Here is a 27,932-nt window from a genome sequence, read left to right on the forward strand (position 1 = left end):
GAAAGAGAGAGAGGGCTTTAGAGAGAGAAAGTAGAGAGGGATGATGGAAGCTTCGAGCCGGAGATCTCTGCAAATCCTGTTGTTGTTCTCTTCGATTTCTCTGCAATTCTTTTCAGGTTTGTCTCTCAGATCTATTTCTCTCTCTTCCGAATCCAAATTTCACCAGTTATGTACAGGTCATTTTGATTTGTCTTTTCTGTTTCTGAAACCATTTTTTTCCGACAAATTTCATGATGTTTGTTACGGTTGTATGCTTTTGGACCTAATTCAGATCCAATTTTGGAATTAGAGTTGTTGTTGTTGTTTTTTTTTTTTTTTTTTTTTTTTCCGTTGGGAATAATTTTCTGAAATTATTATTATTATTATTATTTGTGCTCTAACCTCAAATTATGCTTTCATTTTTTGTTAGGATTGTAATTCTATACCGCGTATCTTTTTTTTTTCCTTCTTTGTGAAAGCTCTTTGGATTGATAAGTTGGTTTGCGGATCGGATTTTTTACACACTGTGATTGCTTGTGCCATCGGTTTGGTTGCTGAGAAAATTGAGGAAAATTAGAGAAAATAAAACGTTCCTTTGTTTTGTTTTTGTTTTATTTTTTATTTTTTCCTGGTGTCGGTTTGTAGGTTAAATAATTGAACATTTAATCTCGGCTACGGGGCATGGTAGTAGCGTACATTGGGAAGTCTTAAAGATTCATAATTGCTGAGAGAAGAGGAGAAAGAGAAGAAAATTTTGGACCTTTCTTTGGGTTTTGAATAATTCAAATAAGCCAACTGGTACTGGAGGGTCTTCTTTATTTTGGGTCACATATGTTGAAAATTTTGAAATTTTGGAAATTTTACCAAGTCACTCGGTTTGATTTCTGTAAGAAGAAGGAAAAGAGAACTTTGAAAGTTATGTTGCTTTTTGTTTTTATTTTCTGAAACCTGAAAGCTCAATTCAAATAAAGAAATAGTTTCCACAGAATCATTTGACCCAGAGTTTCTATTCTTGAAGGTTCCTGGATAATGGAAAACTTATATTTTTTTCTCCTTACACCTCCATGCAAATGATTTTGTTTTTTTTCCAAGTTAGGGTGATCTCAAAGCATATTGCTGTGAAACATAGCTTTAGCAGCATTCAATAATTGCCATGAAGCAATAGTATGTGCAATGTTAACAGGAAGGTGAAGAATTACCTTTTGATTTTCTTTTGTTGGCAAACATAGCAACTCTATTAAAAGAGCGCCAAAGAAAGGGGGTGCCAAAGAAAATACCTTTCATAATTGCATTGTTTGTAGCTTCTTTTGGAGACTTTGGAAGCAAAATTTTTTGGATCATCAGCATTAAATATATTTTGTATTTTATGAAGCATAATCTGTTATTTCATGTTTGGAAAACATTGAGCTCTGGACCAACATTTAGTCAGGGATTTGAGTTAATGGGTGGCCCAGTTCCACCTTAATTCATTATTGCTAACCTCTCTATCGATGATGAATACAAGCAATGAGTTAAATTGCCCTTGCTCAGGGTTTTTGTTCATGGATAATATTGGATATATTGTTACATGTTGAGCTCTACCACATGTGTACACCATAATTCTATGTTCCGGCCTATTGGAGCTCTTGTCCTATTAGAATTTCAGTGTATCCTTAGCTGGTCTCAGTCATTTTTCTTGTCTTTTCAGGCCTTTCTGATGACTCATCAAGTTCCAAAAAGAAGGTTGACTCTCATGCCACTTCACATAGCAGCACAGGCACTAAGGTAGTCATCATATGCCTTGCTCTTGTGGCAGTTGGGCTGTTTTCCTTTTTCCTTTTCAAGTTATATCAAAAGAAGAAAAGAGAAGAGCAGTATGCCCGCCTTTTAAAGTTGTTTGAAGAGGATGATGAGCTTGAGCTTGAACTTGGTCTTCGGGACTGAACACATGTTAAGTTGAAGATTGATTTGAGTGTGGTTGAGGTGCGCCTTCCAACTGTATGTACTGTATGCTTTTCTGATTCTCAATTGATACAGATTTCATTGCTTTTCCTTTTTAAATTTGGTTAGGAATTTTAACTTATTATTCGTCGTGCATTTTTTTCTATTTTTGTTGACTCTGTACCATCTTGTACAATCATTGCAATTTTCCAGTAGATGGATGTTCTTTAAATATTTCTAGATTTCCACTAGGATCCCACATTTCACTATTTACTTAATGGCGGTAAGGAAAAAAGGAATATAAAATGTTTGAGGATATTGAGCTTACGATCATTTTTTATTGGCATTAAAAAGGAATGCTATTTTATTGTTATATATATATATATATATGCTTACCAAAATAATAGAAAATAAAAAGAAAAGCATATATTGCTTCCAACCATGAAGTGGATACATGTTGGATATGGGAGAATTTTCTTTCAGCGTGGAACTAGTGTTTTAGGACACGAATAATCTTTTCTTGGTTTCTGTATCCCCTTTTTGAGTACCCACTTGCACATATCTCCCCTTTCTCTTCTATAAAAAATTCATTTTGTTTATGTGTTCCTAGTTTCGTATAAGTTGTCCTCTGTAGCCTTTGTACACCACCTGTGTATATAGGATGCTCCCTTTTTGTTAGGCGCTGCTTAACATATTCTCTGATTGCATATCAAAAACAAAAAGTTTTCTGTAATATAGAGTTTACAAAAATAAAATTTTAAAAAATCCTCATAATTTCATTCTATATTGCAGTTGACATCACTCTCAGAGATCAGTTTGTATATTTGTTTTGCAATCTAGATGCTCTTTAAGGCCCCATGTGCCTTAGTTGATGTTATACTGAAGTTGCAGTACCCATGTCAGAAATGACACAAATGGGTTAGGATATAGATTGTGTTTGACAATTGACATGCCTGCTACCAGATATGCAACCAAGAGTTAACAAAGGAAGAGAGAAAAAACTTCTTAATTTATATTAGTCCTCTGATATACTCTTTCCACTTGCTTTTTTCATGTGATAACCTTTCAATATGAGTAAAGGACTCATAGCAGACATGCCATGTTATATATATACACATTAGATCGTGCACGAGGATTTGAATAAAGTGAACAAAACTACTTGACACTGGGGTTGGATGTTTGTATTCCTTTCTCTCATGCTGTTTCTTGACGTATCTTATACCCCTTTATTTGAATGCCCGCCTGCTGAGGTCTCACATGGAACATTTTACAATGTGGATATGTTGAATTGTTGCTGATTTCTTTGTATAAGTATGATTGCTAATACGCTTATTTAATGAAATTATGAACTGCTTTGTGATGCCTTGGTGGATACCAAGTGAGGCTAGCAGATTTCCTTAATCACTTTTATCAACCTAGTTTATGCATCCTTAATGTCATGTTTTGGGAAATGACTTGAATGAGCATAGAAAACAGAGAAAGTTGTTATGGTATTTGAGAGCAAATACTCAAGCTGTGCAAACAAATGCTCGAAATATCGTGTCTCATCCTTAAAGGGGATTGTACTAGAAACGTTTTTTCTTTCTTTTTCTTTTTATTATTTTATTATTTTTTACTTTTGATTAGCAAACAAAGCAATTCTATTAAAGGAGTGCTAAAGAAAGTTGGCACACCATACGTATACAGGAAGTACACTCAAAAAAAAAAGAAAGAAAAACAAACAGGAAAAGGCCAAAAAACCACAGCTACCCACACAAATATCTATGAAATCAATTGTTGACAAGATTCCCAAATCTTGTGAGACATTTGTCCATTCCAAGAGGGCTCCGATGAGGTTCTCTGTTGTACTAGAAATGTTCTCCTTGACTCTAGAGCTCAAAAGCTGTAACCTATAAGATTTAAAACTGCCATTCACATCTCCTATCGTGTGGTAGTTGTCTCATTTAGGGTGTAAAATCTACTTCAAGAAACAAAATAGAATAAAAGTTAGAGATTGCTTAAAATTGTGAACTAAGGTAAGGGTGTAGAACTTAAAGCCCAAATTGGCACTTCTTAGGTAAGTTAGGACCTAAAAATCAGAATAGACCAACCTTACCAATATTAATCAACTTAGATTCACCAAGAAGTTTGTTGTAACAATTTGCAAACCAAATAATCTTATAACTACATAAGCTCTTTTTACTTTTAAAATATCAATGACTCTTCCTTTGGACTTTTTTTTAAACTAGAAAAACAGAGATGCAAAATGCTTAGCAACAAAGATTAAAATAGGTTGTAAAAATGTCAGCTTTTTAATTAATAAGATATTAGTAATTTGAAGTGAAATTAAGTAATGAATGTGTTTGTAATATTAGCTTGTAAACAATGCCGCTTAGTATAGCACTGCCCAGAAGTGATGTGGATATTGTGCTCCATGCACAAAGAAGAAGATTTGTTCTCAAATAAAAAGAATGTGGGGTAAAAACCTTACCTATGCTGCATCACATGGCAGAAATTGTAGTCCTACTTAGAGAGGATTTGCGAAATAGCATTCATGTAAATTAAGGCAATACCCAGGGAGTGATTTGGTCAAAGAATCAGGAAATTGAGTTCCATTGCAGTCTTTGAGGTGGATCCCATATGGATGGTGCTATTGTTCCTTGGTGCCATTGTCGGCTATACTCTTTCTAAGCTAGTAATGAGGTTTTGCAATTCGGGTTCTCTAAGATCCTGAATATTAACAAATCCTTACGCAATGTTTGGTTCATTAAAAAAAAAAACTTATACATTTTCAAATTATTTAATCTTCATACAAAAAAATTTAAATAAATCAAATAAATTTAATATAACTATATAAAAATAATTTATTAACTTTAAATCTATTTTTTATTTTCTTTTCTCAATTTTTCTGATCTGTTCAGCTACAATGAATATCAGTAGCATTATTTTTCTTAATCTGGGTTTCTTTTCTTTTGCAGGCTTCACAGTCATTCATTGTCTCAAAAACTAGTTCCACGGGTTGCGAGGCTTGGGATGTGGAAATGTGCTGACATGAGGTTTGCTATGATTCAAGGACAAGCTGTATTTGTAATGATATGTTGAAACCAAAAACAAAAAGACAAAATCCCACGAACATGAATTCTTTGTCTATGTTACAGATAGAAAACAATAAGATTTTGTATGACATATGCTTGTAAAAATGACATTCATTTTGATTCACATGTTCCATTGAAGTAGATGTTATGTGATGTGGCTGCATGAATAAGATGATCTGTTTTCTCCTCATGAAGCAGCTTTATGATCCGAGTGGAATCGATACGATAAAAGCCCACCCTGTTACCATGGAGCGCACTTCATTTGAATCGAACCAGTAACATTAAGATTTTTGTTTAATGTAGTATCAATGTCAGAGCAAATAATCGTCAGAGCAGTCTAATGATACATGAAAGAATAGAGATGATAGATGTTTGAGAAAGCATACTGAATTTCAATGATGCAGAAGAAACCTGTCTCAGATGCCAAACATCAGAAAAAGAAAAACCCCCCAAATCAAACTCAAAGGGTGTACGCTCACCGTTTGAGGACTCTCAGTCTCCTGACTTTTTGAAGGCAAATTCATGAAGAAACTATCAGGAAACCAATCAACCAGCTATACCATTGTCCAGAAATTTTGAAGAAGCTGCTGCCTGCATTTTATCGGCCAGTCTTGGCTCGTTTCATTCCTGCAGTGTTGAAGGGTGACATGCTAGGGCTCATGCTGGGGCTCATACTTGGGCTCTCTTCCCTTAGCGTGCCGTTGAGCATGGCCAGTTCCCTTAGCTGTTGCTTCTTGTACTGATCCAAGGACTCATCCTGAAAGCCAGAGAAACAAAGAGATTATTATTAAAAAGCCCTGGGAGGGTGAGCTGAGTAAGAATGAAGGCTGTGAGGGGATTAGTGTCGTACAACAGGCTTAAGAAGGTTTTCTAATATCGCCACTGCTTGCTCCAACCGGGAATTTATTATATCTTCTGGAAATTCAGCCTCTACCAAGACATGAAGCGGCTCATTAAGATGCTCGTACCCCGGTTTATCTTTCAGTTTCTCTTCCTACATTGAATCAAAATGGATATCAGTAAACAGGCATTCAACTTTATTTTATTTTTTATAAGTAAAGAGAGGTAAATATATATTAAAAAGAGGTGTCAAAACAGCGACTCAAAGTAAACAAAAAATATACATCAACCCCAACCCAGCCAGAACAAAAACAGCTGTCAAAAAGAAGGTTCTAAAAAAGACCCTACCCTGACAGCCCAACTAATCATTGAAACCAAAAGGACCATCTTTTATGTACAATTTCGTCACCAAAGAAAACAAGCAAAAGAACTTTTAAGTCTTTGGATGGACAACACATCATCTTCAAATGTAATTTTGTTCTTTGCCTTCCCAACCATCCAAAAAACGCATAAAGGGCTTACTCTCCAAACTTCCCTTCTCTTCTTTCCCACGAAGGACCCATCCCATCCCAAAAGTGTCGCCCATGAATGCAGCACCCACTACACCCTAAACAGGCATTCAAAATTTTCCACCCACTTTCCATGAATTCATAAGAAATGCAGTGAAGATGGGGAAGATATGAGATACGAGCTCAACTAGGAAAATTATAGAAGCCTCAAAATATATTTTTATCATCAAATTACATAGTTTCCCTTCCCTAATGGAAGGACCTAGTGAAGATGGATTCAGTACAAAGAACTTCCAAAAAGAATCAACAGCAAGGAGAAATTCTGTGTAGTAAAGAAAGTCCAAAAATGTAGAATTTTGGCCAGAAAAGAGACGAACAAACATTATAGAGGGATCTCCGTTTCTAATTCGGCCATCTCTAAGAGATAAAGACATACCCTTCGATTTATAGGGACATGATAACCAAGAAAAGGAAGCTACCCACTCAAAAGAAGCTATAGCTTTAACCTCAAAACTCCAAAATGGCAACCAGTTAATAATTTTTCTATAGCTTTCGGAGCTAATTTCACTCAAATGATCACTTTTAACTCCTAGAAAATTCAACTATTCCAAGGCTCTGATTCTATTTTAAGTTTAGTATGAGCTCCTTTCATCCGGCAAAGGACTAGGGTTTACGATTCAGCATTTTCTAGGGTTTAGGGTTTTGAGTTTTGAATCAACTTTCGAACAACCCTTGCCAGAGGAAAGATCATAGCCAGAGGCAATAACCTCATTACCAATGATTAAATCGGTTCAAGAGCAGCGAAAAATAATTGAATTCCGATGAGGAGGAATCACTGGGGAATTGATCTGCAGTTGCCCAAACATCATTTTCACAAATAAACCAGAACCCTCATCAAAGCAACAACCCAACATAAAGCAAATCTCAGAGTGCAGAATATGTCAAAAGGCAGGACAAAATAATGAAAAACAAACTAGTCAGGATTAGTTTTAAGGTCCAAAATAGTATACCATATAAATAAAAGCAAGAACATTGTATGATTAGGATTATATTAAATCCACACACACACTCACACACAAATATATATATATATATAAAGAGAGAGAGAAGAAAAAAAGTGTCAAAAAGACTCGTCATTGGTAAGAATTTAAATCAAAACACAACATTTTGGGAGTATCTAATTTTTTCACACTGGAAGGTACTTGTTGTGAGATCCGAGAAAAATGCACTACAAAGGAGCATGTGTGGATTAAGAAATAATTTTTTACTGAACTATTCTAATCATAGGAGAAGGAAACATAAGGAGTATGTTTGGTTGCAGAATGGCACAGGACAGGATATAGAAATACTTATCCTCGTATTTGATGCAGCACCATTAGACTTGATAAGAGGACAAGAAAAACCAAACATAAGGAGTATGTTTGGTTGCAGAATGGCACAGGACAGGATATAGAAATGCTCATCCTCGTATTTGATGCAGCACCATTAAACTTGATAAGAGTACAAGAAAAACCATTGACACCCTCATTTGTATTTCTTGTTTGTGCAATATAAAAATCCCATGCGGAATCCAAGATTCATATGTCTCACAGACAAAGCGTAATCAAGGTCTGGGTTTTAAATCCTATCAACAATATATTAAGACGTAAACAAGATTTCGGTTTGGATACTCCAAGCTATATATTAATTCTAAGCATCTCCATTCTCCAAACTACTCCACCTTCTCAATTAGAGAGCAGGAACTATATGATCACATTTTTTTCTCCAAATTAGTCCATCCTCTCAGATGAGAAGTCCATTTTTTTCTCTTGTAACAACTCCAGCAAGGGGTAGTATATCTCTGAAAATTATTCCATCTTCTGAGTTAAAGAGGTTTCTTCTCTTTGAACATCATCACCATAGCTTCTCATTTGGCCAGGAGGAGATATCCAATTAGCTTTCCTATGAGGATCGGTACGCATGAACATCCTTACTAATGTTGCAATGTAATCTATTAACTTATACATTCATCATCAGTATCATCCAACACTTGGCATACCATGTGAAGGCAGTTGCAAAGATAATACACTCTGCCAGCATGAAAGGCTTAGGAGAAAAGGCCCCTACATGTCAAGGTCGTAAATATTGAACAAACTTCTCATTATGGCTGCTAGTAGTCTCAAATGGCTTTTTGATAGTTCTATGAAGGAAATAAACATCCCCACTTCCCGAAAGCGCTACTTTACTATTATTGTGGAAGAAATTCAAAATGTGCATCGGTATTAGCCTCTTTCAGCCTTATCTCTTCAAATAGCATTTACTTACTAAAAGAAGAAAGCATTCCATCAGTATCTATCAATTTATTTTGGAAGTATCAATCATGTTGTTTTCTTTAATGAATTTAATAAGTTAAAGATCCTGAATTGTAGTTTTGTAGAACTCGCTCTATTCAACAGCAAACTCCACCTCATGCATTGAAAGCTATATTGGAGCCAAACCAGGATAGTAATGATCTTCAATCCCCGTCATCATAACCAATAGACTCTATCATGGAATAACTTATATCAAAATAATTATAGTGCTAATTAGATCATTAAAACTTTCTCGGCTAAGTGCACATGAATACTGTAAGTCTATGTATAAATATGTAACAGGAGACACCCATCACCATCAGTTAAAACATGCAATAGGACTAATTGTGCAATCAACTACAACATAGTATCCCCTCATTTACAAGATTGGATTAGGGGAGAGATTTGATTTAGAAAGAAATAATAATCTACTTAATATATCATTATGATGTACCATACTCCAACAAGCAAACAGGGAACAGAAACAACAATTTCATATGCTAACATGATGCCTATCAAAAAATAAATAAGCTAAAAAAAATTTATTTTTTTTTTTTGATTGGTAAGCTAAAAGATATGCACAACAATTGGATGCAAAGGTGCAACTTTCCACACAAAAAAACTTCATATTAACTGTTCATGCTGGGAATTATCAAAATACCTTAACAGCATCCTTCACTGACCCCTGACCTCTGATATACACTCTGCATTCAGTCATGGCTTCAACTCTTTTCAAGGAGTTCCCACGTGGTCCCAAAATTCGGCCAACAAAATTATACTGCCCAACCCTTGAGTTAGATTCTATTATTTCGAAATAGTTAACAAAATCTGAAACTCAACTCCAGATAAACACATACAACAAGTTTTACCCACATTTGGATATTTGTCCACAGGAACATCAAGTCTAATGACTCTCTTTACAACAGGAGTGGTCGGTATTCCAGGTGCCCGATGCCAACCTAGTGAGGAAGCTTGAAAAGGGGCCATTCTTCGTAGAGGTCCATTTTCCTAAAGCAAGACAACATAAACAAAAATTTCTCATAAGCAGGCAAAAACTTCTGATGAATCTCCTGCATATGACTTTCCTTACTACAAAATTGTTTTTTCTTTTGACAAGTTTGAAGAAGGATTTAGTCATACTTCAAAGATGCTTTTATTTAGTGCATATTTGTGTATATATACACATACATATGTATAGTACTTCAAATGATGCTGGTGAGCATCTGTTTGTGGGCACACATGTAAACAACATAACAAAAATATCCTAAAATAGAATGTGGGCATGAGTCAGAAATACTCTTTAATCGTTATCTAGAACACTTCCCAGCTCATTCAAAGGGAGATAATCCTGATGTTTAACAATCACCCAGCCAAATCTCAAAGAACCATCAAGGAACTTTATTTACTTATGAAGAAAGGCCCCAGTTAATCATCTTGTAGAACATAAGTTGCCTGTTGACAGTGTGCTTTAGAAAAAATTTATACATAACAAGATGTGTGAATCAGAACATTTTCTAGTCAACTAGGGGTGTTGGCAGTCACCATGTGTTTGTTACTCACCTTACATACCCTCCTCTACCCTCGTGTTGCTTTACAGTCACCACAGTAAGAGGTTCAAAATAGAAGCAGGATTGGTTAGCAAGGTTTTAATTTTCTCAAATTACTACTTCATCCTATTTTTCTTCAACACAGAGAAAGAGAACAGTTATTCGAGTTACTTACACAGGATATCCATAAGCAGTGTTCCCTTAAAATAATATTGTATATTAGTTGTGTATTACTTAAGGTGGTTATAATAGGGATAATGGAAAACTAAGATTGGCCACAGTAACATCAAGTTTGCTGCAGGATGGACGAACAATTAGAATCCATTTTCCATGTACAGTTTCAACAAGAGATAGTACAAAGCTCAATATAAGTATCAAGTAGCATACCTCTGTTTGCATCGCAGGCCAACCCTCCAAATCCATTGGTCCTCCATTCGGATGTTGACCTAATGACCTAAATGGACTATCATGCTCAATTCGTTCAAGATCCACAAAACCTTGATTGGGTGCTAAAGCTGAGAACTTTCTGATTTCTGCAATGAGATGAAAGAAACCATAAAACAGTTAAGTGCCCTGTACAGGATTACACAGAACTGTAAAGAGCAGTTGTTTATTAGGTGTACGTATGTCTAAGTGCTTTGCAAAACATTTAGATTGCCAACAAATATTACTAGCACGGTTTTAAGTATCAGAGAGCCTCACTTTGTATTTCTGATACATGTCATTGCCCCTGAAGAACAATACCATACAAACTCCTGATTTTCTTCTTTTAAGGAAGCATTAGGTATCAACCTATTATATTCTAATATTCTTGGCACAGTTCTGTCAGCAGCTTATATCTTAGCATAAGGCAATAATGACTGCATGATTTAAGAATTTTTGATAAATTCAACATTGGAACACATTGGTGCAGCCATAGGGAAGGACACAGTCAACTTCAGGTCACTCTTATCATGTCCTAAATCACAAAATGAAATAAAAATGCATATATGATGGTGGATCCCTTCCGACCTTCAAATCACCAACAATTATAAGTGACAGTGAAAATCATCCATTAGAAAAATCAGGTTTGACTTCTATGAATTAGAAGCAACTTTTAGCTAGGCCATGTAACAATTTATCTAAAAGATTATGATGTCTGGAAGGAGTGTAATAGAAGGAGAATAGGCATGCACTAGGCCATGGTATTTATAGCGCATCTAGCTGAAAGAAGCCAAACTCTTTGCAATTAAAGCATCAATCATTTCATTCCAGGCACAACTAAACCAAAGAGCCAAATTACAGAATTGGCTAGCACATGCCACCACTGATGTGATCTCCCGCTGTAAGTTGGTGAAGTGAAGATGAAATGGTAGCTTATAGTAAGGAGGCAAGAAAGCCTGAATAATGCAAACAACAATCTCCCTGTCAGTGGGCAAAATTCTAGGAAATGCTATTGTGTTATGCTTCTTGAAGATGGAAAACAATCTATAGGGTTTAAGACTAGGTCTTAAAGGTAAGTAGTTGCTAGGATTCCAGAAAACAGATTCCTGGGACTTCTTGACAGCAGCTAATTTATGGTTTTGGGATGTCTGCGAAACTATCCTGAATCTAAACGGGCCACTCTTAATTTGGCCCTCACATGTCTTATGATGCTAAACTTCTGTTTGTTCACGAAATATAAGTAATGAGGCAATCAATGTCCTGCCTTACTTGGAATCAGACTTGGCGTGTTTTTCGACCTGAGATTCATGCATACCCTCAGATTGTAGGACATAGGGACATGGCTAAATAACATAATTCCCACCTATTCTCTTGTTTAATACCCTGGTCCAAATTGAGTTATATGTCTGATATAGAACGTTTGACATGGGTACTTCACTCATATCCTAGTAATAAAAAGAACGTATCACGGGCTAAGTCAGAATGAACTAAACTTGCTCTTCTTCTTTATTGGACCCACCTGTTGGAGAAATATCAAAGCAATAGTAAGTTAGACAAATATCAATACCCAAGCCATAGCCATGTCATGTCGGATGACTAGATCACATCATTTAAAGCGTCTGTTTAACAAAGTCAACACACAAAGAATAAACCATTAATTGCAGCATAGCATAGGAAGAAGATTCAATAACCTTGATTCAGAAGCCTACTGCATTGTGGTAGAATTTGCATAAATGGACCCAACTTTTGCTTCTCCGCCAATAATTCAGCTAGATATCTGCAGTCATTAAACCAGCCAAATCATGTAACAAGACCTAGCATATCCCAAACAAGACTGGAACAATTGCTTGCACAACAGTAAAAATAACGCCCCAAAGTGTTCTAATATAAGATTAACATCTTTAAAAGAATAAATTAATTATTAATTTAGTTTCTGAAATTTAACATTTGAGCATTTGTAACTGGTTTGTTTAGGCTGAATACTTAAATACTCCCAAGCGTATACACTCTTTGATCCATGAATGAAGTAAATATGGACAGCAATATTTCAAACTAAAAAAAGATAACTACCATTTAAACTGACTCAATCAGCAAGCTTCGCAAGAAAAGAAAACAAAAATATGCATTGACCCAAATGAGCGTTTGCAATGGAACTCCCAAATGGAATCTTTTATCTTGATACACATGAAACTTCAAAGAAGAACCGCTTCGATTAACAGCATGATTCAGCATCCCCACAAAATTAGATGGCTTTAACTGTGGCAATTACAATCATTTTGATAGAGACATTCCATTTCATGTATTTCCCCCAAATGCTATGTGAAGCACAATGCAACCACCCAATTTTGAATGGGACGCCCAAACAAATGCCTAAAAAGTTTTGCTTAAAGTGATCCTATGTGAAAGCTACAATCACCTGTTATTTATGCTGATTCAAATCTGGACATTTTGGATGTTCAAACAAACTTACTCCTCTGAAATTTCTTGATTTGTAAATTATGTCCAGTCCCTTCAAATTAGATATAGAAAATAGGTTTCCAAGAAATATTTGAATGTTTATCAGAACTTATTCTTCCACTGAAATGTTTAATGGAACCAAATCAAAATTACACCAACATAAATCAGATTTGAAGCATGATGGAACTGTCCTTATAGTAGTCAAATTAAAAACAAATAAAGACGAAAAAAAAATAGTACATGAAAGAAAATCAAAAGCCATAATTAGTAGAATCACAGAAAGAACCCCCCAACCCATGTCATAAGCCCTACATCAAATTCTGAAGATTGGAAGAATCCATCAGACTAATTAATGCACCGTGTGGTTTCTGAGAAACTCCAGCAGAAAAGAAAAGGAAAATCAAGAATCCAGCAACAGCCACTTCAACGTCAACCGACTCCCAAATTTTCCTTCAGTTCTCACTCTTTTTATCGGGAACGAAACAAAACCCATCAACAAACAAAGAAAATAAAAGCACTAGCACACCAAACAAGAACTTGAACTCACCTTTCTCGATCTGATGAGACGGAAGATGACCTGTGAGGAGAAGCATGGAGTCCAGAGGGAGGGTACTGAAAGAAACTCCCATGTGGCCTCCTATCATCCATCACAGACCAATCAAAAAAACTCACCTCCACCCTCTTCGACACGCCCAAAAAAACTATCACCACGCCAAGAAAATTCAAACCAGAGAATTGGTTTACGCTGATCTTAACAAAAGGGTTTGAGAGAAACCCACAAACCAAACAGACTTCAGATTCAACTCTATTAAACAAAAAATAAAAATAAATTAAAAAACCCTCCTCTGCCCTCCTCAAAACGCTAAAAATCCATACTATAACAAGCAGGATCAAGGCAGAAGACGGAAGGATGATGGGTATTTTCAAAAGGGTGAGAGGGAATTGGAAACGAAAAGAGGGAGATGGGGTTAGAGTATGAGACGGAAGCAATGAAAATTCAACTTCCTCTTTACCCTTGTGGGTAGTGCATTGGGGGTGGGAAAGGGACAAGGAGAGAGAGGAGCCTCCCACTGAAATAGTACTGTAGGATCCTTTTGCTTTGCTGTATTTATACTCCCAACCATATCATTCAATTCTCTCTCTCCTTCCAAATCTTTGGGGCTCTCTTAATAGTTAATACCATCCAAGTCTTATAGATTCTAACCCTAGTCAATTATCCCAATTATTTTCTTTTTCTTTCAATTAGCTTTATAAGCCCATATTCACATTTAGGGTTAGGGTTAGGGTTATGAATAAGACTAGAACCAACAAAAACTAGGGTTGAAGATGCTCACATGAATGATATAATGGTAGTAGGTAAAGTGACATTTATTATATAATATACTTTATTGATGAATATTTAAATTAAAAAATAAAAGTCATAAATATAATTTATATAATATATGATTTATGAATATTTAAATTTGAAAATGAAAGCCATTTATGAAATTTTACTATTTGACTAAAATTGACTTTTTCCATTTAGCACAAAAACAAACATCACCTAAAATTGGGAATTTTGTATTTCTATGAAATTTTATTTTCCTTCCATGATTTAATTATCTAAGCAATTAATATAAATTTTTAGAAATTATATTATATTTTTAGAAATAAATTTTTTATAATTAATTTGATATTTCTATCAAGTTTTATTTTCCTTGGGTGAATATTCTTATTATATTGTGAAGGAAAAATGATGAGTGAGTAAACAAAAAGAAAAAAAAATGTTTTATTTGTTTATACTATTTTTTATTTTAATTTTCAAAGAAAAAAATAGACAAAAACATAGTTTGAATTATATTTTTCTATTTATTTTTAAGAAAATGAAAATACCAATTGGTATATTCAATTTTTTTTAAGAAAAATGAAGATATTTTTGTAAAAATAAATAAATAAAAACATATAAAAATACCTTCGAAGAAGGCTGATGATATAGAAAAATACAACTATTATAAAAACTAATATAAATAAGATATAATTCTTTTTTTTTATTTATGGAAGTGAACTTTAAAGCATAATATCTACACATTTAATTGAAATAAGAAAGGTTATAATCTTCAAAGTCAGATTTTATAACATTTAAAGTCAAAAATATTATCTCATATATATTTAAAGTCATATATTATCTTAAAGGTATTATATAAAAATGTTATGTATAGTTAATTATTATAAGTGGATATATTTTTATATTAAAATAATCTATTTGGTTTATTATAAGTATATTGGAATATTTTATTAAGTTATTTAATATATATATATATATATATATATAAATTTTTGACAAAATTATATATAAATGTAATATAATAATAATATCATATGAATATATAGAGGGTTATTTGATTAAAGTGATCATTTGAAATCCAATTTTTGAAATTTAACCCTCCGTTATTTTTTTATTTTATTTTAATAAAATACCCTAATTGTTTTCTTGTAAAAATAACTCTTTCTTTTAAAACTTACATATAAATACTTTTGATAAAATAAAGGTTGCTCTTAAAAGAGAAAACGCCAAAGAGGGTAGGTGAATTGGGATTTAAAAAAATATTTTTAAACACAACAAATTTAGGTATAAGAGAAACAAATATAAAACAATAAGGTTAGAGAAATCAAACTCAGATTTTATAGTGGTTCGACACTTTATTACCTACATCCACTCTCCTCAAACTCATAATCGAGTAAGGGTTTCACTAATTTGAAGTTTCAACCAAATTTCTAATCACATTTACACTTGATTCCACCTTCAACCGACTCTTACACAATTTTTTCAAGTTTCAACTCATTTTAAGGTTTTATTACTCAAATAATAAGTTTAAGTCTCTCAATCTAATTCAACAATGGCTTAAATACAACTCGATACTATGATAAATCACGAAGGTGCACTAAATAATATGCAAATGGAGATTTAATGCACCAATAAAATAATGAGAGCTTTTAAGACATCAACAAGTAAGTAAACAAATAAATGTAGGTGTTCTCTTACTCATAAATGAAGTGAAACTCTCCATTTATAAGTTTCTAAATCGAGAGCTAAAAAACCAAAAACAGTCTTAACCGGTCGAGTTAGGGGTTGACCAATTCATTAACCGTTGGAGCATTTAATTATTGGCAGGTGATTGTTACCCTCGATCGGACCTCAAACCTTGACCGAAAAGACAAATCCCTCGATCGAGAAATAAAGGCTACTAGAAGAGAGAGAAGAGAGAGAGAGAAGAGAGAGAGAGAGAGATAGAGAGTTTTTTGCGTCTCTCGACCAAACCTTGACCGGGAAGGAGTAACAGGTCGATCGGTACCCTAGCCGGTTTGGCCAGTACTTTAACCGGTTCACCATTTTTAGCTCGAAAACCTATATTTTTTCTGTTTTTTTGCTTCTAGCACTTAGGCAATGTCTTTAGGTAAAATTATATATCAATTTTGAAATGTTTTGCCTAAGGTTCATTTGATAGATCTCGGATTTTGATGGAAATGTAACTTTAAAACATAAACCAAATTTTTCAAAGATGCATGAAATGACATGTAAATTCTAAGTACACAAATGCATTAATCTTATATATGTTTCCTATTATTATAGGTCTTTCAAAAGTCTTGATCTTGCATCATTAGGTCATTTAATGAATTTTCAAACTAACACCTGAAATTCTTTATAATTCAAACTAATTAGTAATTTAATCATGATTTGTTATTATCAAAACATGATTAGAAGAACCTTTAGGCTAACAAATTTAAATAGTTAATAGCATTTGTGTAAAAAAATGAGTTATTTTTTAAAATAAATTTTACATTATATTTATTTTCATCATTTATAGCAATGAAAATTAAAACTCATATAAGATTTTACAATTTTCATTTTTTAATCAAATGTATTTTCAAAAAAATAAAAATATAAGAAATAAAAAAATATTTTTAGAAAATAAAAGCTATAAAATGTTTTATAATTCCTTATTATTTTGAGAGACCTCGCATACAAGGAAATAAAATTTTCCAAATACAAGTGAATCCTAATTAGGATGATATTATATTTTAATTTATTTTTTATCTTTTATTTGGAACACGTCTAATTTTTACTTTTTCTAAATAAAATAGTGAAAGTTTAATTAATTATTTTAAATCGTATTTGTTTTAATATAATGACCTACTTATAAATTGCACAAGTCCACTCCCCCAAATTGGAAATGCGAATGAGAAGTATTGAGACACCTTTATTCCCACCTTTCTAATAATAAAACTTATCATTAGAAATTAATCTCAAGTTCTAAAACTTATCGTATGGTAAGATCTTTAAGTATCAATTTTTATTTTTATTTTTTGATAATTTTTCATAAATACCATGATTATAATGGCATGAAATTCATCATCCTTTTTCCTCTTTTGGTTATTGTTACTTCAATGAAATGACATGTAACAACATTTAGTTAGGTGTAAAAGAACATTGATGCCGTTGAAAATACGATACTTTGATTATGAACTACCATTTATTTGAAAGTGAAATATCTACTTAGGCATCAATATTACTATACATTGATTTTATTTTGTTACGGCTTCTTCAAATATAATATTAATATACATCATTAGCGGTCATTTTATTCATGTAAACATCGATCTTTAATTGCACAAATTATGCATTTTTTGCATTACTTTAACTTATACCGTGACGAATAGACTTTAGACATGGACATGGTTTAAGACTAAGTTTGTTGTTTGCTTATACTCAAGCTTTTGAACAAGGCTTTAACATAACTTTGGAATTTATCACGATCATTTAGTTACATGGTATCAAGTAATAAGGTTGCACTCACAATTATGCGGAAATGATGTCAATGATTTTTAATATGAATTGTATGTTATCATGTTTATCGAAAAGAAAAAAACAACTCGTATTTTTAGTTTTATACAAATGATAAAAAACACGATTCAACTAACTTAAAAATATAAATTTTTAATAAATTGATCCATTCGGTTCATTTTACTTCCTTTTTACACATCAAATGCGCAAATTATACAAAAAAAAAAGGTTGAAATTAAGGTGCAATCAATAAAACGAAAACATTAGTCATTAGTCCAATACATTTTATTCATAAATTAAAGTAAAAGCTAAAATTTAATAAGACCATTATTTATATTCATAATAGTGTATTTTATAATTTCACAAAATTTGTGTGGTTTTATTCTTATCATACATTTTTGGGTACATCGATTATTTTTTCCGTCTTTCTTATATTGTTTTTCTCATTACCCAATAAGAAATTAACAAAATTTTCAAATTACAATAACTCATCTACTTCCATCCATGATAAATGACAATCAATGAACTTACACCTTTTTTTTTTGTTTTATACACAATTAAACCATTAGCTAATTAATGATACAATATTTGACCATAATAATTACATAACATGTTTAGCTTTATGACACCCTCACTATTAATCATCTACAATGTACAAATCAAGGGATCGTCACACTGAATATCAATAAACGTAGATTTGTAATTTAACATAATTAATAATATATCGTGAATAGTCTTAAAATTACTTCGAATACATTGATGATGTAGACTCGTAATTTAATACAATTAATAATATATCTAGTATAATTTTGTAATCACTTTCATTGATCTGTTACGATTGTGATAATATCAAATCATTATTTTTTTAAATTTATGTTATTTTTCAATACAAACTTATTAACAAGATAACCTAAAAGTTCAACTTTTTTATGGAATAAAAATTCAAATAAAATAAGTAAAATAAGAAATAAATACCAAAACCAAAAATTAAGAAAAAAAATTATAATTTTAACTTTTTTAAGTATTAACTTTTATAAAATAAATTAAAAAAAAAAGGGCAAATAAGCAAGCCTACAAATCAAACAATATGTATGGATGCTGAATAGGGGGAGAGAGAAAGTAGAGAGAGAAAGAGGCTCTCTCAACTCTCCAAGTCTCAACACCACACCACCGTATAAGTGAAACGCAAAGGCCCTTTTGTTCTCTTTATACGTTCGTTTGATTTTCTCTCTCTAGCTTCCGCATGCATGTCGATTGTGGATCAAATTCGAAGCTGGGGCACCGAACCCACCTTGATCGATGCCTAAAGAGATGTGATTTCTAGGAGTTTTTCGAATCTTTCTACCATTTGGGGCATCGAATCTGCGAAGCGTCGCCTTGTTTTCGTCAATTCTGATAGGGGTTCTGGGTTGGGAATTTCGCACATGAAGGGTCCGTTGGATCGAACCAAGGTCGTGGTCCGGCACTTGCCGCCGACGATTTCGGAGGCCGCGTTTTTAGAACAAATCGATACCGTCTTCAAGGGGCGCTACACCTTGGTCAAGTTTCGTCCCGGGAAAAACAGGTTAGGGTTAGGTTTTGTGTTTCATTTATTTATTTTGGCATTTAATCGGAACGGTGTTTTTGATGATGGGTTTGCTTTAATTTTCCGTGTAGTGTTTAGATTACGTGGTTTGACTCATTATGAAATTCAGATTGTTTGGTTTGATTGGCTGTAGAATTCCTTTTTTTGCTTTACGTTTATTGTAATCTGTAAGAGTTAGGGTTTATTGGGGTTGTTTCAGGGGGAAAAGTAACATTTTGGTCATTGTTGTTTCTGCAAACCCTAGAGTGAGCAAGGGTTTTGGATATCTGAATGCATGTCTGGCTTGTGGCTTCTAAACCGTTGGTACTCAAAATGTTTGAAGTAATCCATGGTTGAGGGTTTATATACATGTTATACAGCTTAAATTCTGCATGCATGTTTCTATTGTCACTGGGAGAAGGTTTGACAAGTGTTAGAAATGGTATGGAAAATACATTCCTGAAATAATCAGTTTTATTGATAGCTATGATGTAGGAAATGTTCAATCGGTTTGGGGGAAATTGGCAGGGCTTATGGGCTGGTGAGAGGATGGTTCAACCTTACGCCAGTGAGAGGAGGAGGTGAATTAGGGGCCTGGTGAGAGGATGGTAGAAATTTTACAGGAAAGGTGAGAGGACAGTGGAAATTTTTTGGGATGGTAGAAGTTTCATGGAACAGTGAGAAGATAGGGGAAGCTTTTTGGGGACGGTGAGAAGATGGTGGAAGTTTTATGGATATAGTGAACGCATGTGGCAATTTTATGAATTTTTGGGGATGATGAAGAGCACAGTGAGAACATGGGAGGAAATTGATGCTAGTTTATTTATGATACATGTGTGAGTGCATATATGTATTACCATGGTAATTGTTGGCTCTTACCGCTGGAAATACCTTTTACTTGTATTGCAAATAATTATGTGATTTAGTTTTGGCAATTAACATTTTGTTTTTGGTAACGATGTTACTTGAAACACGGACTGATATGCCACATGAATTGGGAACTGTTATTTTGTATCTCACTTTAGCTGCAATGTGGTGCAACAGGATCAGTCCGTTTTCATTACTCCAATTGGATCCTGATAAGTTAGTTTCAACGGCAACATTCTTGCTTGGTTTTATTTGATTTTATTCTGTGAGGTGCTATTCCTTGTAGAACTTAGAAATATGCAAGGAAGGATGGAAATAAAGTTCTAGATTTTTTCAACTCAGTCATGTGTGACAGATCATTGAAGGTTTTACGTTTTCCAACTCTCTAGTAGTTCACAAACTGCCTTTCCTCTATGGCGTAAACTCCCACTTAACATCTGTTTGGAAGAACATAAAGAAGTGCTAATCAAAGGATGCATGGGTTGTACATATTTGGAGTGGACAGGGGTGTGTGGACAATGGAGTCCATGTTTCTCAAGATAGTTTAATGAAGGAGTTAGAAAGTGTTGAGGCCTTTCTAGCAAATTTTGCGAAAGTATTCAGTGAAGTGAGGTTTAGGGATTCAAAGGGTGGATGTTTCTCTGTCAAAACCTTCTACCCTTGCTTGGTGCCAAAAAGAGAAGCTGTCTTTCCAGTAAAAGTAGTATGGAACCTGTGGGTGCCAGTGAAAGTAGGATTCTTTGCTTTAGAAGCAGTCCGGGGGAGAATTTTGACTCTAGATCAGTTAAAAAGAAGGTGATGACCTTTGGTGAATAAATGTAATCTTTGTAAAGTGGATGAGGAATTAACCAATCGAAATTAGAATATTATGACATTTATTATTCTCATTGTTTAAAGTAGAGTGGGTGATGCCTGCTACGGTTAGAGAAACGTTATCAAGTTGGCCATGGATGATTAGGCGAAGAAGTGCATGAAGGTGCAGAGGGTAGCTCTTTTATGCTTATTTGGATCATCTAGAAGGAGAGAAATTGTAGTCTCTTTGTCAATGAAGAACATTTGGTTCAAACTCTAAAAAATTATTTTCTTATGCTTTCTTTAGCTTTGGGCAAGAAAGTCTTTAGAGGGGGCCTCTATGTCCATTTTAGATTTTGTTGATTAGTTGGATTCTTGTTAATGTAAAAGGCTTGTCTTTTGTCAATCTCTCTGTCTAATGTAGAGAGGTTGTTTTTGGTGTACTCCTCTACTTGGTATGGCCTCATGGTGCCTTTGTACACACATGGTATGGCCTCGTAGCGCCTTTGTACGAACATGGTATGGCCTCGTGGCGCCTTTATATACACATGGTATGGCCTTGTGGTGCCTTTGTATGCACCATGTATACTGCAGTGCACTCTTTTGTTAGGTGCTATATTTACTTACAGAAAAAAGAAATTCTCTATACTCAATGTATTTTGGTGTGCCCTCTTTATATTTTTTCCCTATCAAAAAAAAAAAAAAAAAGTGCTAATTAGCGGGACACTCATTCCCACAAGGAAGGACATATTGTGGTTGCATTTAACATTTTGCCAGAGAAGCATAAGACATGTTTGGGTTGTATGAACCGTATTGCAGATTGCTAGCATCCTAGTCTTGTAGGGGTTTGTGGTGTTGTTTTTTGCTGACCACTTTCCACAATTCAAGGTTGTTCTAACAGATATTTAGCTCAACTTACCTTGTCAGTAGATAATTTTTTCATCCTCTTCTCAAGTTTTCTATCGTTGGAAATGTTGATCTTTACAGGGGCAAAACTCTTTTTCCCTTTTAGTTAATTGAAATTTTCAATGGTATTATCATCCACTGGATGGATTTCATATGTAGCTGAAAGCTTTCTTGCATTTATACTTGTGTTAAAATCATTTTGCAGCCAGAAGCGACAGTCCTATTCTAGAGCCTACCTTGACTTCAAGAGGCCAGAGGATGTTATTGAGTTTGCTGAGTTCTTTGATGGGCATGTTTTTGTTAATGAGAAAGGTAATACTGGAGCACATATTCTGAAGAGAGATTGATTATTCCTCTCATTTTTTGTTTCCTGAATTAATGTGACAATATCTTTCTATTCAAGTTAAGCTTTTGTATTTGGATGGTTTAATGAAGAGTATTCCTTCCTTCTGCTACTAACAGCTGAAGAAATTTATGAGATGTAGGGTAATTTTGGACAAAACTAAAATGGGGTTTCTGATGATTTTGATATTGAATTCAAACAAACTTGTCCTTTTCAGGTACTCAGTTTAAAACTATTGTTGAGTATGCTCCTTCACAACGCATTCCAAAACATTGGCCTAAAAAGGATGGCCGTGAAGGGACAATATTTAAAGGTAATTATTCACTTGCTTGTAAAATCTAACTCATACATTCATTGCACAGACTCGCAGATGTGATCAATTTTCTTTTTGTGCTCACAAAGTAACACTTGATATCTAGATCCTGAGTACATGGAGTTTGTTGAACTTCTTGCGAAGCCTGTTGAGAATCTTCCCAGTGCAGAAATACAATTGGAGAGAAGAGAAGCAGAACGAGCTGGTCAGTAGAAAATGTTCCCGGGATGTCATGCACATGCGTGATATTCTTGTTTCTTATCAAAATGAAAATTGCATCCACGTGTATCAAACTGAAATTATGTTAGGAAAAAGTATCAACTCGATAAACACAGAAGAGAGCAAATAGAATGAGGAAAGAATAAGGGTTTTTTTTTTTTTTGAATTATTATTAATTTTTTTCGTTCTTCTGCTTTTCTAGGTGCTGTGAAGGACACTCCTATAGTTACGCCTCTAATGGATTTTGTCCGTCAGAAAAGAGCTGCCAAGGGTGTATCCCGGGTTCGTCAAAATTTCAGTTATCTCATGAATTACTATTATATCATAAGATTTGGAGAAGCAAGCAAATTTGAGAACCTCAACCCCAAGCCTGGGAGAGAAAAGTGGTTCTATTATATTTTAAGATATTCTTTGGGAGTTTACTTAAAGCATCCTGTTAACATGGGTGTTGTGGATTTCCAAGGCAATGATTTGGCTGTTATTTTGCTGTCAAACACTTGTTTTGGAAGAATCCAGAAAGATTTATGAAATTTTATTATAAGGCAATAAAAGATTAAAGATACAAAGCAATTTCTAAAATTTTCATGTGAAATCCCCATTCGGAATGCTTCTAAAGTTGGGAGAATCCAGAAAATTTTTCTTTGATATGGTGTTGGGAAGAGAGCTTATTTAGATAATGGCTTTGGATATTTCCTAGTGGAGTGGCTTGTTATGGAATAGGCAAATTACAAGTATCTGTGGCATGCGCTCAAACAGGTGAGATACCGACATTGTGATTAGGTGGTCACCAGTTTTCTAGAAAATCATCATATGGAGCTTAGTAGACTTATCTAAGTTTGTTTGTTTCTCAGGAATTATCGGGGATGATCTCTTCCTTCTGCTTTTAGTTAGAGGCAAAAGTAAAAGCTAAAGCCATTAGTTTGATAGGGGAACATTGGAATTGTTGAAGTTCCTTAAACACAGAACTTCTACTTTTATAAGCTGAAACAGGACTGTTAAAAGAAGCAATCCTTTCCTTGTTTCCACATTAAGCTCTATTCAGCGCTTATTGAGCTTAAAAACTTACTTTGGCCTCTAAAGGTGATCCAAACATCGCATTAGTGGTTGATGGCTCAAAATTTTACTATGAGAGGACCTTTGTTGGGAGCAGTGACCTCTCAGTATTTTCTATCTCTACCTAGTTGTCAGTATTTTCTCATACCTAATATCCTTGACCAGTCTTGGCCTTCTCAGTCATGGAATTTTGATTTGCTGCATTAATTAGCAGATGCTGAAATTGGTTTTTTCCCCCTTTCTTGCTTTATTTGCATCATGTGTATTTCCCTCCATTTCTCTCCCTTCCTCCTCTCTCTCTCTGTCTCTCATAATTTTGTATCAGAAGCAAATCAATTCATTGATATTAGTTTTTAAGTACAAATGAAGGATGTGATATCCCTCCAAAATATGCAAAATCTGATCAAAAGAAGAAATACAAAAAATTTCTCCAATATAATTAGGAGTACAGCTATACATCACAAGAATACCGCATGAACTTGTATAAGGTAAAACAACTTTACACTCTTCAAGGGGGGTAATCAGTGACATTGTTAGTTGAATGAGAATTTAATATCCTTCCTCTATTTTAATTAGAGGTATGGATTTGGTTCTCTTTAGGCCTCTTTTTCTTTATGTCCCTTTTAAGAGTATTTTTCTTGGTGCCTTTCTTCAGGTTAATTTTATTCGAAAGTCTAAAGTTCTCCCTCATCATTGGTTGCTTTTGAAAGGGTTTAACACAAATGATTTGTTACAGAATAGGAGGCCCTTCAGGGCCGTCAGTTTCACATTTTTTGCTTGTGCTGTGATGAGGGGTGACCATTTTTCTCTCATTCATTGCCATATAACTTTGGGTAGAGGGCTTGACCTGGGTTCCTCCTAGAGTTGTTGCGGATTTGATGCTCATTGCATTTAGAGCGATAGAGGTATTGTGGTTTTGAAAGGGGCTGTGCTTGCTATTTTCTGGGTGATTTGGTTTAATAGAAACATCAAGATTTTTAGGCATAAGTGGAGGCCCCTCAAGTCATGGGAAGTTTACGGTATCTTGCATCTCTCTTACCTTTTCTGTTCTCATTAACTTAAGGGGCTTCATGTGGACATAATTCTGCCATATTTGGGAGGGGGTACAAAGGCCACAGGATTCGAGTTAGGGTTCTGGCAGATGGGGGAGCCTTCGGGGATTCTTGAGCTTAACTTTGTTGGGTGTCTGTTAAGAAATTTCATTCAGATGGTAATTGGAGGTGTTTTTGGAGAATGTTAGTTACAAAATGATTGGGGCTTTTGCACATTCTTATTCATTGCTCTAAGGCGAAGATTTTGTGGGATCTCGTGTTTTCTCTTTTTGGTGTTAATTGGGTCCTTCCTCTCACGGCTAGAGACACGCTTTTAGGTTGGCATATTACTTTTAAGGACAAGAAGCATAGAAAGGTTTGGCGGGCAGCTCCTCTTTGCTTATTTTGGACGGTTTGGAAGGAAAGAAATAGGATAGTTTTTGATAATGAGGTCCTGGTGGTTCAAAGATTGAAAAATTCCTTTATTTGTAATCTCTTTTCTTGGGCTATATCTTCTATAGCTGTAGGCCCCTTAACTTTGTTTAACTTTGTGGATTGGTTGGGTTCTTGTTAAGGGATGGTGAGGTTTTTTCCCTTTTGTTTTTTCTGTTTTTAGGTGGCAATTGTATACTCCCTGTATGCTCTGGGTAGCCTTTCAAGCTCCCTTTATCTAATATATCCTTGTGTGTTTATCTATCAAAAAATGACTGGGGCTTTTGCAAAGCCTATTGCTTATGGGTTGACCATTGAGATAGAAATTCTTGCCTTTCTAGAAGACTTGTTTGAGGTGAAGACATTAGGGATTAATAGTCTTAAACTGGAGGTGGATTTAACTAATTTTTTTTTTTTTTTTGCAAGCATCTTAGAGGAAGAGAGGGGCATGGAATCTCAAAATCAGGGATTTCTTTTGGTTGATGGGTTTCTCATTCTACTAGATGCCTATTTCTGCAAAGTGCAATTATTAGTTTGTTGGGAACTACCTTTCCCTGAATGCTTGTAGGGTGTGTTGGGTTTTTCAAATCCCTTTTTCGGTTCCCTGGTTTCTATTTTTTCTTTTTTCTAGTTTGCCATAAACGCACTAGCCTTCTTCCTTGTATCCATTTACCTTTGTGATTGGAAGCAGTTCCATGTTAGCTTCTGATCTTAAAAAAAATGGGAATGCTTATATTGGAAGAGGATATTTCCACTGCTGGAGCTTTAATTGACAGGGAAAGGAATAATTGCATTACTTATAGATGATATTTTGTTCTGAAATGTCTTCTGTATGGTAACAAGCAAGGAATGAATTTTGTATTCATCAGTGATTGTTGTGGTAGTTTGAGTCTATAGGTTTTATGATATTGACAGTTGAACTTTATATTTTTGGAGTCCTAGTGTCTTTTATCATCTTCTTCTTTGTCCTCCTCTTCTAATGTGATATCTAGCAACTCTTCTTCTTCCTCTATGATAATATCTCCTCAGTGTGTCTATGATTTCGGACTACTTTTCTAGTGTGATATCTCCCAAGTATTCTATGATCTCTGACAGAGATCTTCTCTTTCTCTAGTGTGATATCTCCTGAGTGTATTCTGTGATTGATGAGTTCTTCTTCTTCTTCTCTAATCTTATATATTCTGAGTATATTCTATGATTGAGGAGAGATCTTTTGCTTATTTAGTTTTTAGTGTGATATCGCCTAAGTATATTCTATAATTGGTGACAGAGATCATTATCTAATGGAAAACTAAGCAGAAGGGCCAGTGGGTCATCATCTGGAAATCCAAGTCTGGGCTCATCAAAACGGGGTTCTGAAAAGAGAAGACTCTCCACCACAATGGTATGTATTTTTCTCCATTAGTTTAATTCAGTCATGAAGGAAAAAGTAGTTATATTGATGATGGTGTTAGATATTGTTATTTCCCTAAAAGAGGTTGTAGTTTGGTAGCTTGGGTGGCATCAACCTCTCTGTGATCTTATTTGAAGTACTTATAACATATGTTGCGACCTTTATGTGATTTGTTGCTTAGGTTTGCTTGCCTTTTTGTATAGATTTATTGGCTGCTTTCGCTTTTATTTTTCAGTTTCATGAATCTCTTTCAATCTGTCTTTTATGTTTTCATGTTTGAAGTTTTAGTAGCATACATTTTTATCCACCCAAAATCAAATCTTGGACTACCTATTTTTCACCCTTGAAATCATACACGGAGGCAAAATCGGTGGATACTTGTTGCCTATTAGAAAAAAATTGGTTGATACTTGTTCTGCTATTAAATCATTCTTACAATTGGCTTGTGTTCATGAAAGGAGCCTAAGACACAGGCAACATCTTAAATTTGGTGAACCCACCCAACATACTATTTCATTGTTGTCATCAGTGTTGGCATTATTCATGATGATTATTGTTTTTTGAAGGAAAGAAACAGTCCTTTTGAAAATGAGGAGCTTTCGATCCAAAGGATGAAAAATTCTTTTGTTTGTAATTTGTGGTCTTGGACTAAGCTGTTTATAGATGATGGGCTTCTATCTTGCAATTTCTTTGATTGGTTGGGCTCTAGGTTGGGGCAGGTGTTGTTTTCTGTAGCCTTCTTTGCTTTTGGTTCTACCCTTAGGCGACTATTGTATACTTCTTGTATGCTTTGGGACGCCCCTTTCTTTTTATCTATACACTTTTGATTTTACCTATCAGTTCCTCTTTTTTTTGGTTTTTTGATAAGCAAGCTAAAAAGGATATACTAACAGCGCCTTTAAAAATTGCACATCAGAGTACATGGGTTGTATACAAGGGCACCAACAGCAAGATCAAAATGACGAAACAAAAAGCAAAAAACAATAACCTCCCTCCCCTTACGTAACACCCAACCAATGGACTAAGTCTACAATGGACATTGTTGCTTCATTTAGGCCCACCCTCACCTACTTCAAAATAAACATATAGGAGAAAATTTTAGCACTTGATCCTTTTGT

The 27,932-nt window shown here is 34.4% G+C and overlaps 2 protein-coding genes and 1 long non-coding RNA gene across 7 annotated transcripts in view; 2 read left to right on the forward strand and 1 right to left on the reverse strand.

Annotated features, from left to right (window-relative positions):
- Positions 1 to 5,114, forward strand: LOC117926575. Of its 2 annotated transcripts, none has more exons than XR_004653169.1 (3): positions 1 to 116; positions 1,667 to 1,956; positions 4,857 to 5,114. It is a non-coding gene; the product is annotated as an uncharacterized LOC117926575 (long non-coding RNA). The 2 variants fall into 2 exon arrangements; XR_004653168.1 differs by having other exon boundaries at positions 1,667 to 1,941.
- On the reverse strand, positions 4,970 to 14,205 carry LOC117926572 (KH domain-containing protein At1g09660/At1g09670). Of its 2 annotated transcripts, XR_004653167.1 has the most exons (8): positions 13,627 to 14,205; positions 12,314 to 12,399; positions 10,587 to 10,732; positions 9,526 to 9,660; positions 9,314 to 9,430; positions 5,824 to 5,967; positions 5,453 to 5,730; positions 4,970 to 5,211 (listed from the first exon to the last, which is right to left on the reverse strand). XR_004653167.1 is itself a non-coding variant. In XM_034845708.1 (7 exons), the coding sequence occupies exons 1-7, from the start codon at positions 13,725 to 13,727 to the stop codon at positions 5,572 to 5,574; spliced, it is 888 nt and encodes a 295-aa protein (XP_034701599.1). In that variant the 5' UTR covers positions 13,728 to 14,205; the 3' UTR covers positions 5,231 to 5,571. The 2 variants fall into 2 exon arrangements, 1 of the variants encoding a protein (XP_034701599.1); XM_034845708.1 differs by lacking the exon at positions 4,970 to 5,211 and having other exon boundaries at positions 5,231 to 5,730.
- Positions 14,206 to 19,023: 4,818 nt separating this feature from the next.
- LOC117926773 (regulator of nonsense transcripts UPF3) overlaps positions 19,024 to 27,932 on the forward strand; it is a 43,167-nt gene continuing 34,258 nt past the window's right edge. For 2 of the 3 annotated variants that reach the window (XM_034846063.1, XM_034846064.1), the window contains exons 1-6: positions 19,024 to 19,465; positions 22,236 to 22,342; positions 22,591 to 22,686; positions 22,793 to 22,891; positions 23,108 to 23,187; positions 26,692 to 26,805. In XM_034846063.1, the coding sequence (XP_034701954.1) occupies positions 19,326 to 19,465; positions 22,236 to 22,342; positions 22,591 to 22,686; positions 22,793 to 22,891; positions 23,108 to 23,187; positions 26,692 to 26,805 (636 nt within the window). In that variant the 5' untranslated portion in view covers positions 19,024 to 19,325. The remainder of the gene's footprint in view (positions 19,466 to 22,235; positions 22,343 to 22,590; positions 22,687 to 22,792; positions 22,892 to 23,107; positions 23,188 to 26,691; positions 26,806 to 27,932) is intronic. The other variant, XM_034846062.1, reaches the window with a different exon arrangement.

The sequence above is a fragment of the Vitis riparia genome, chromosome 12 (genome assembly GCF_004353265.1).
Source record: "Vitis riparia cultivar Riparia Gloire de Montpellier isolate 1030 chromosome 12, EGFV_Vit.rip_1.0, whole genome shotgun sequence".
Taxonomy (NCBI): Eukaryota; Viridiplantae; Streptophyta; class Magnoliopsida; order Vitales; family Vitaceae; genus Vitis; species Vitis riparia.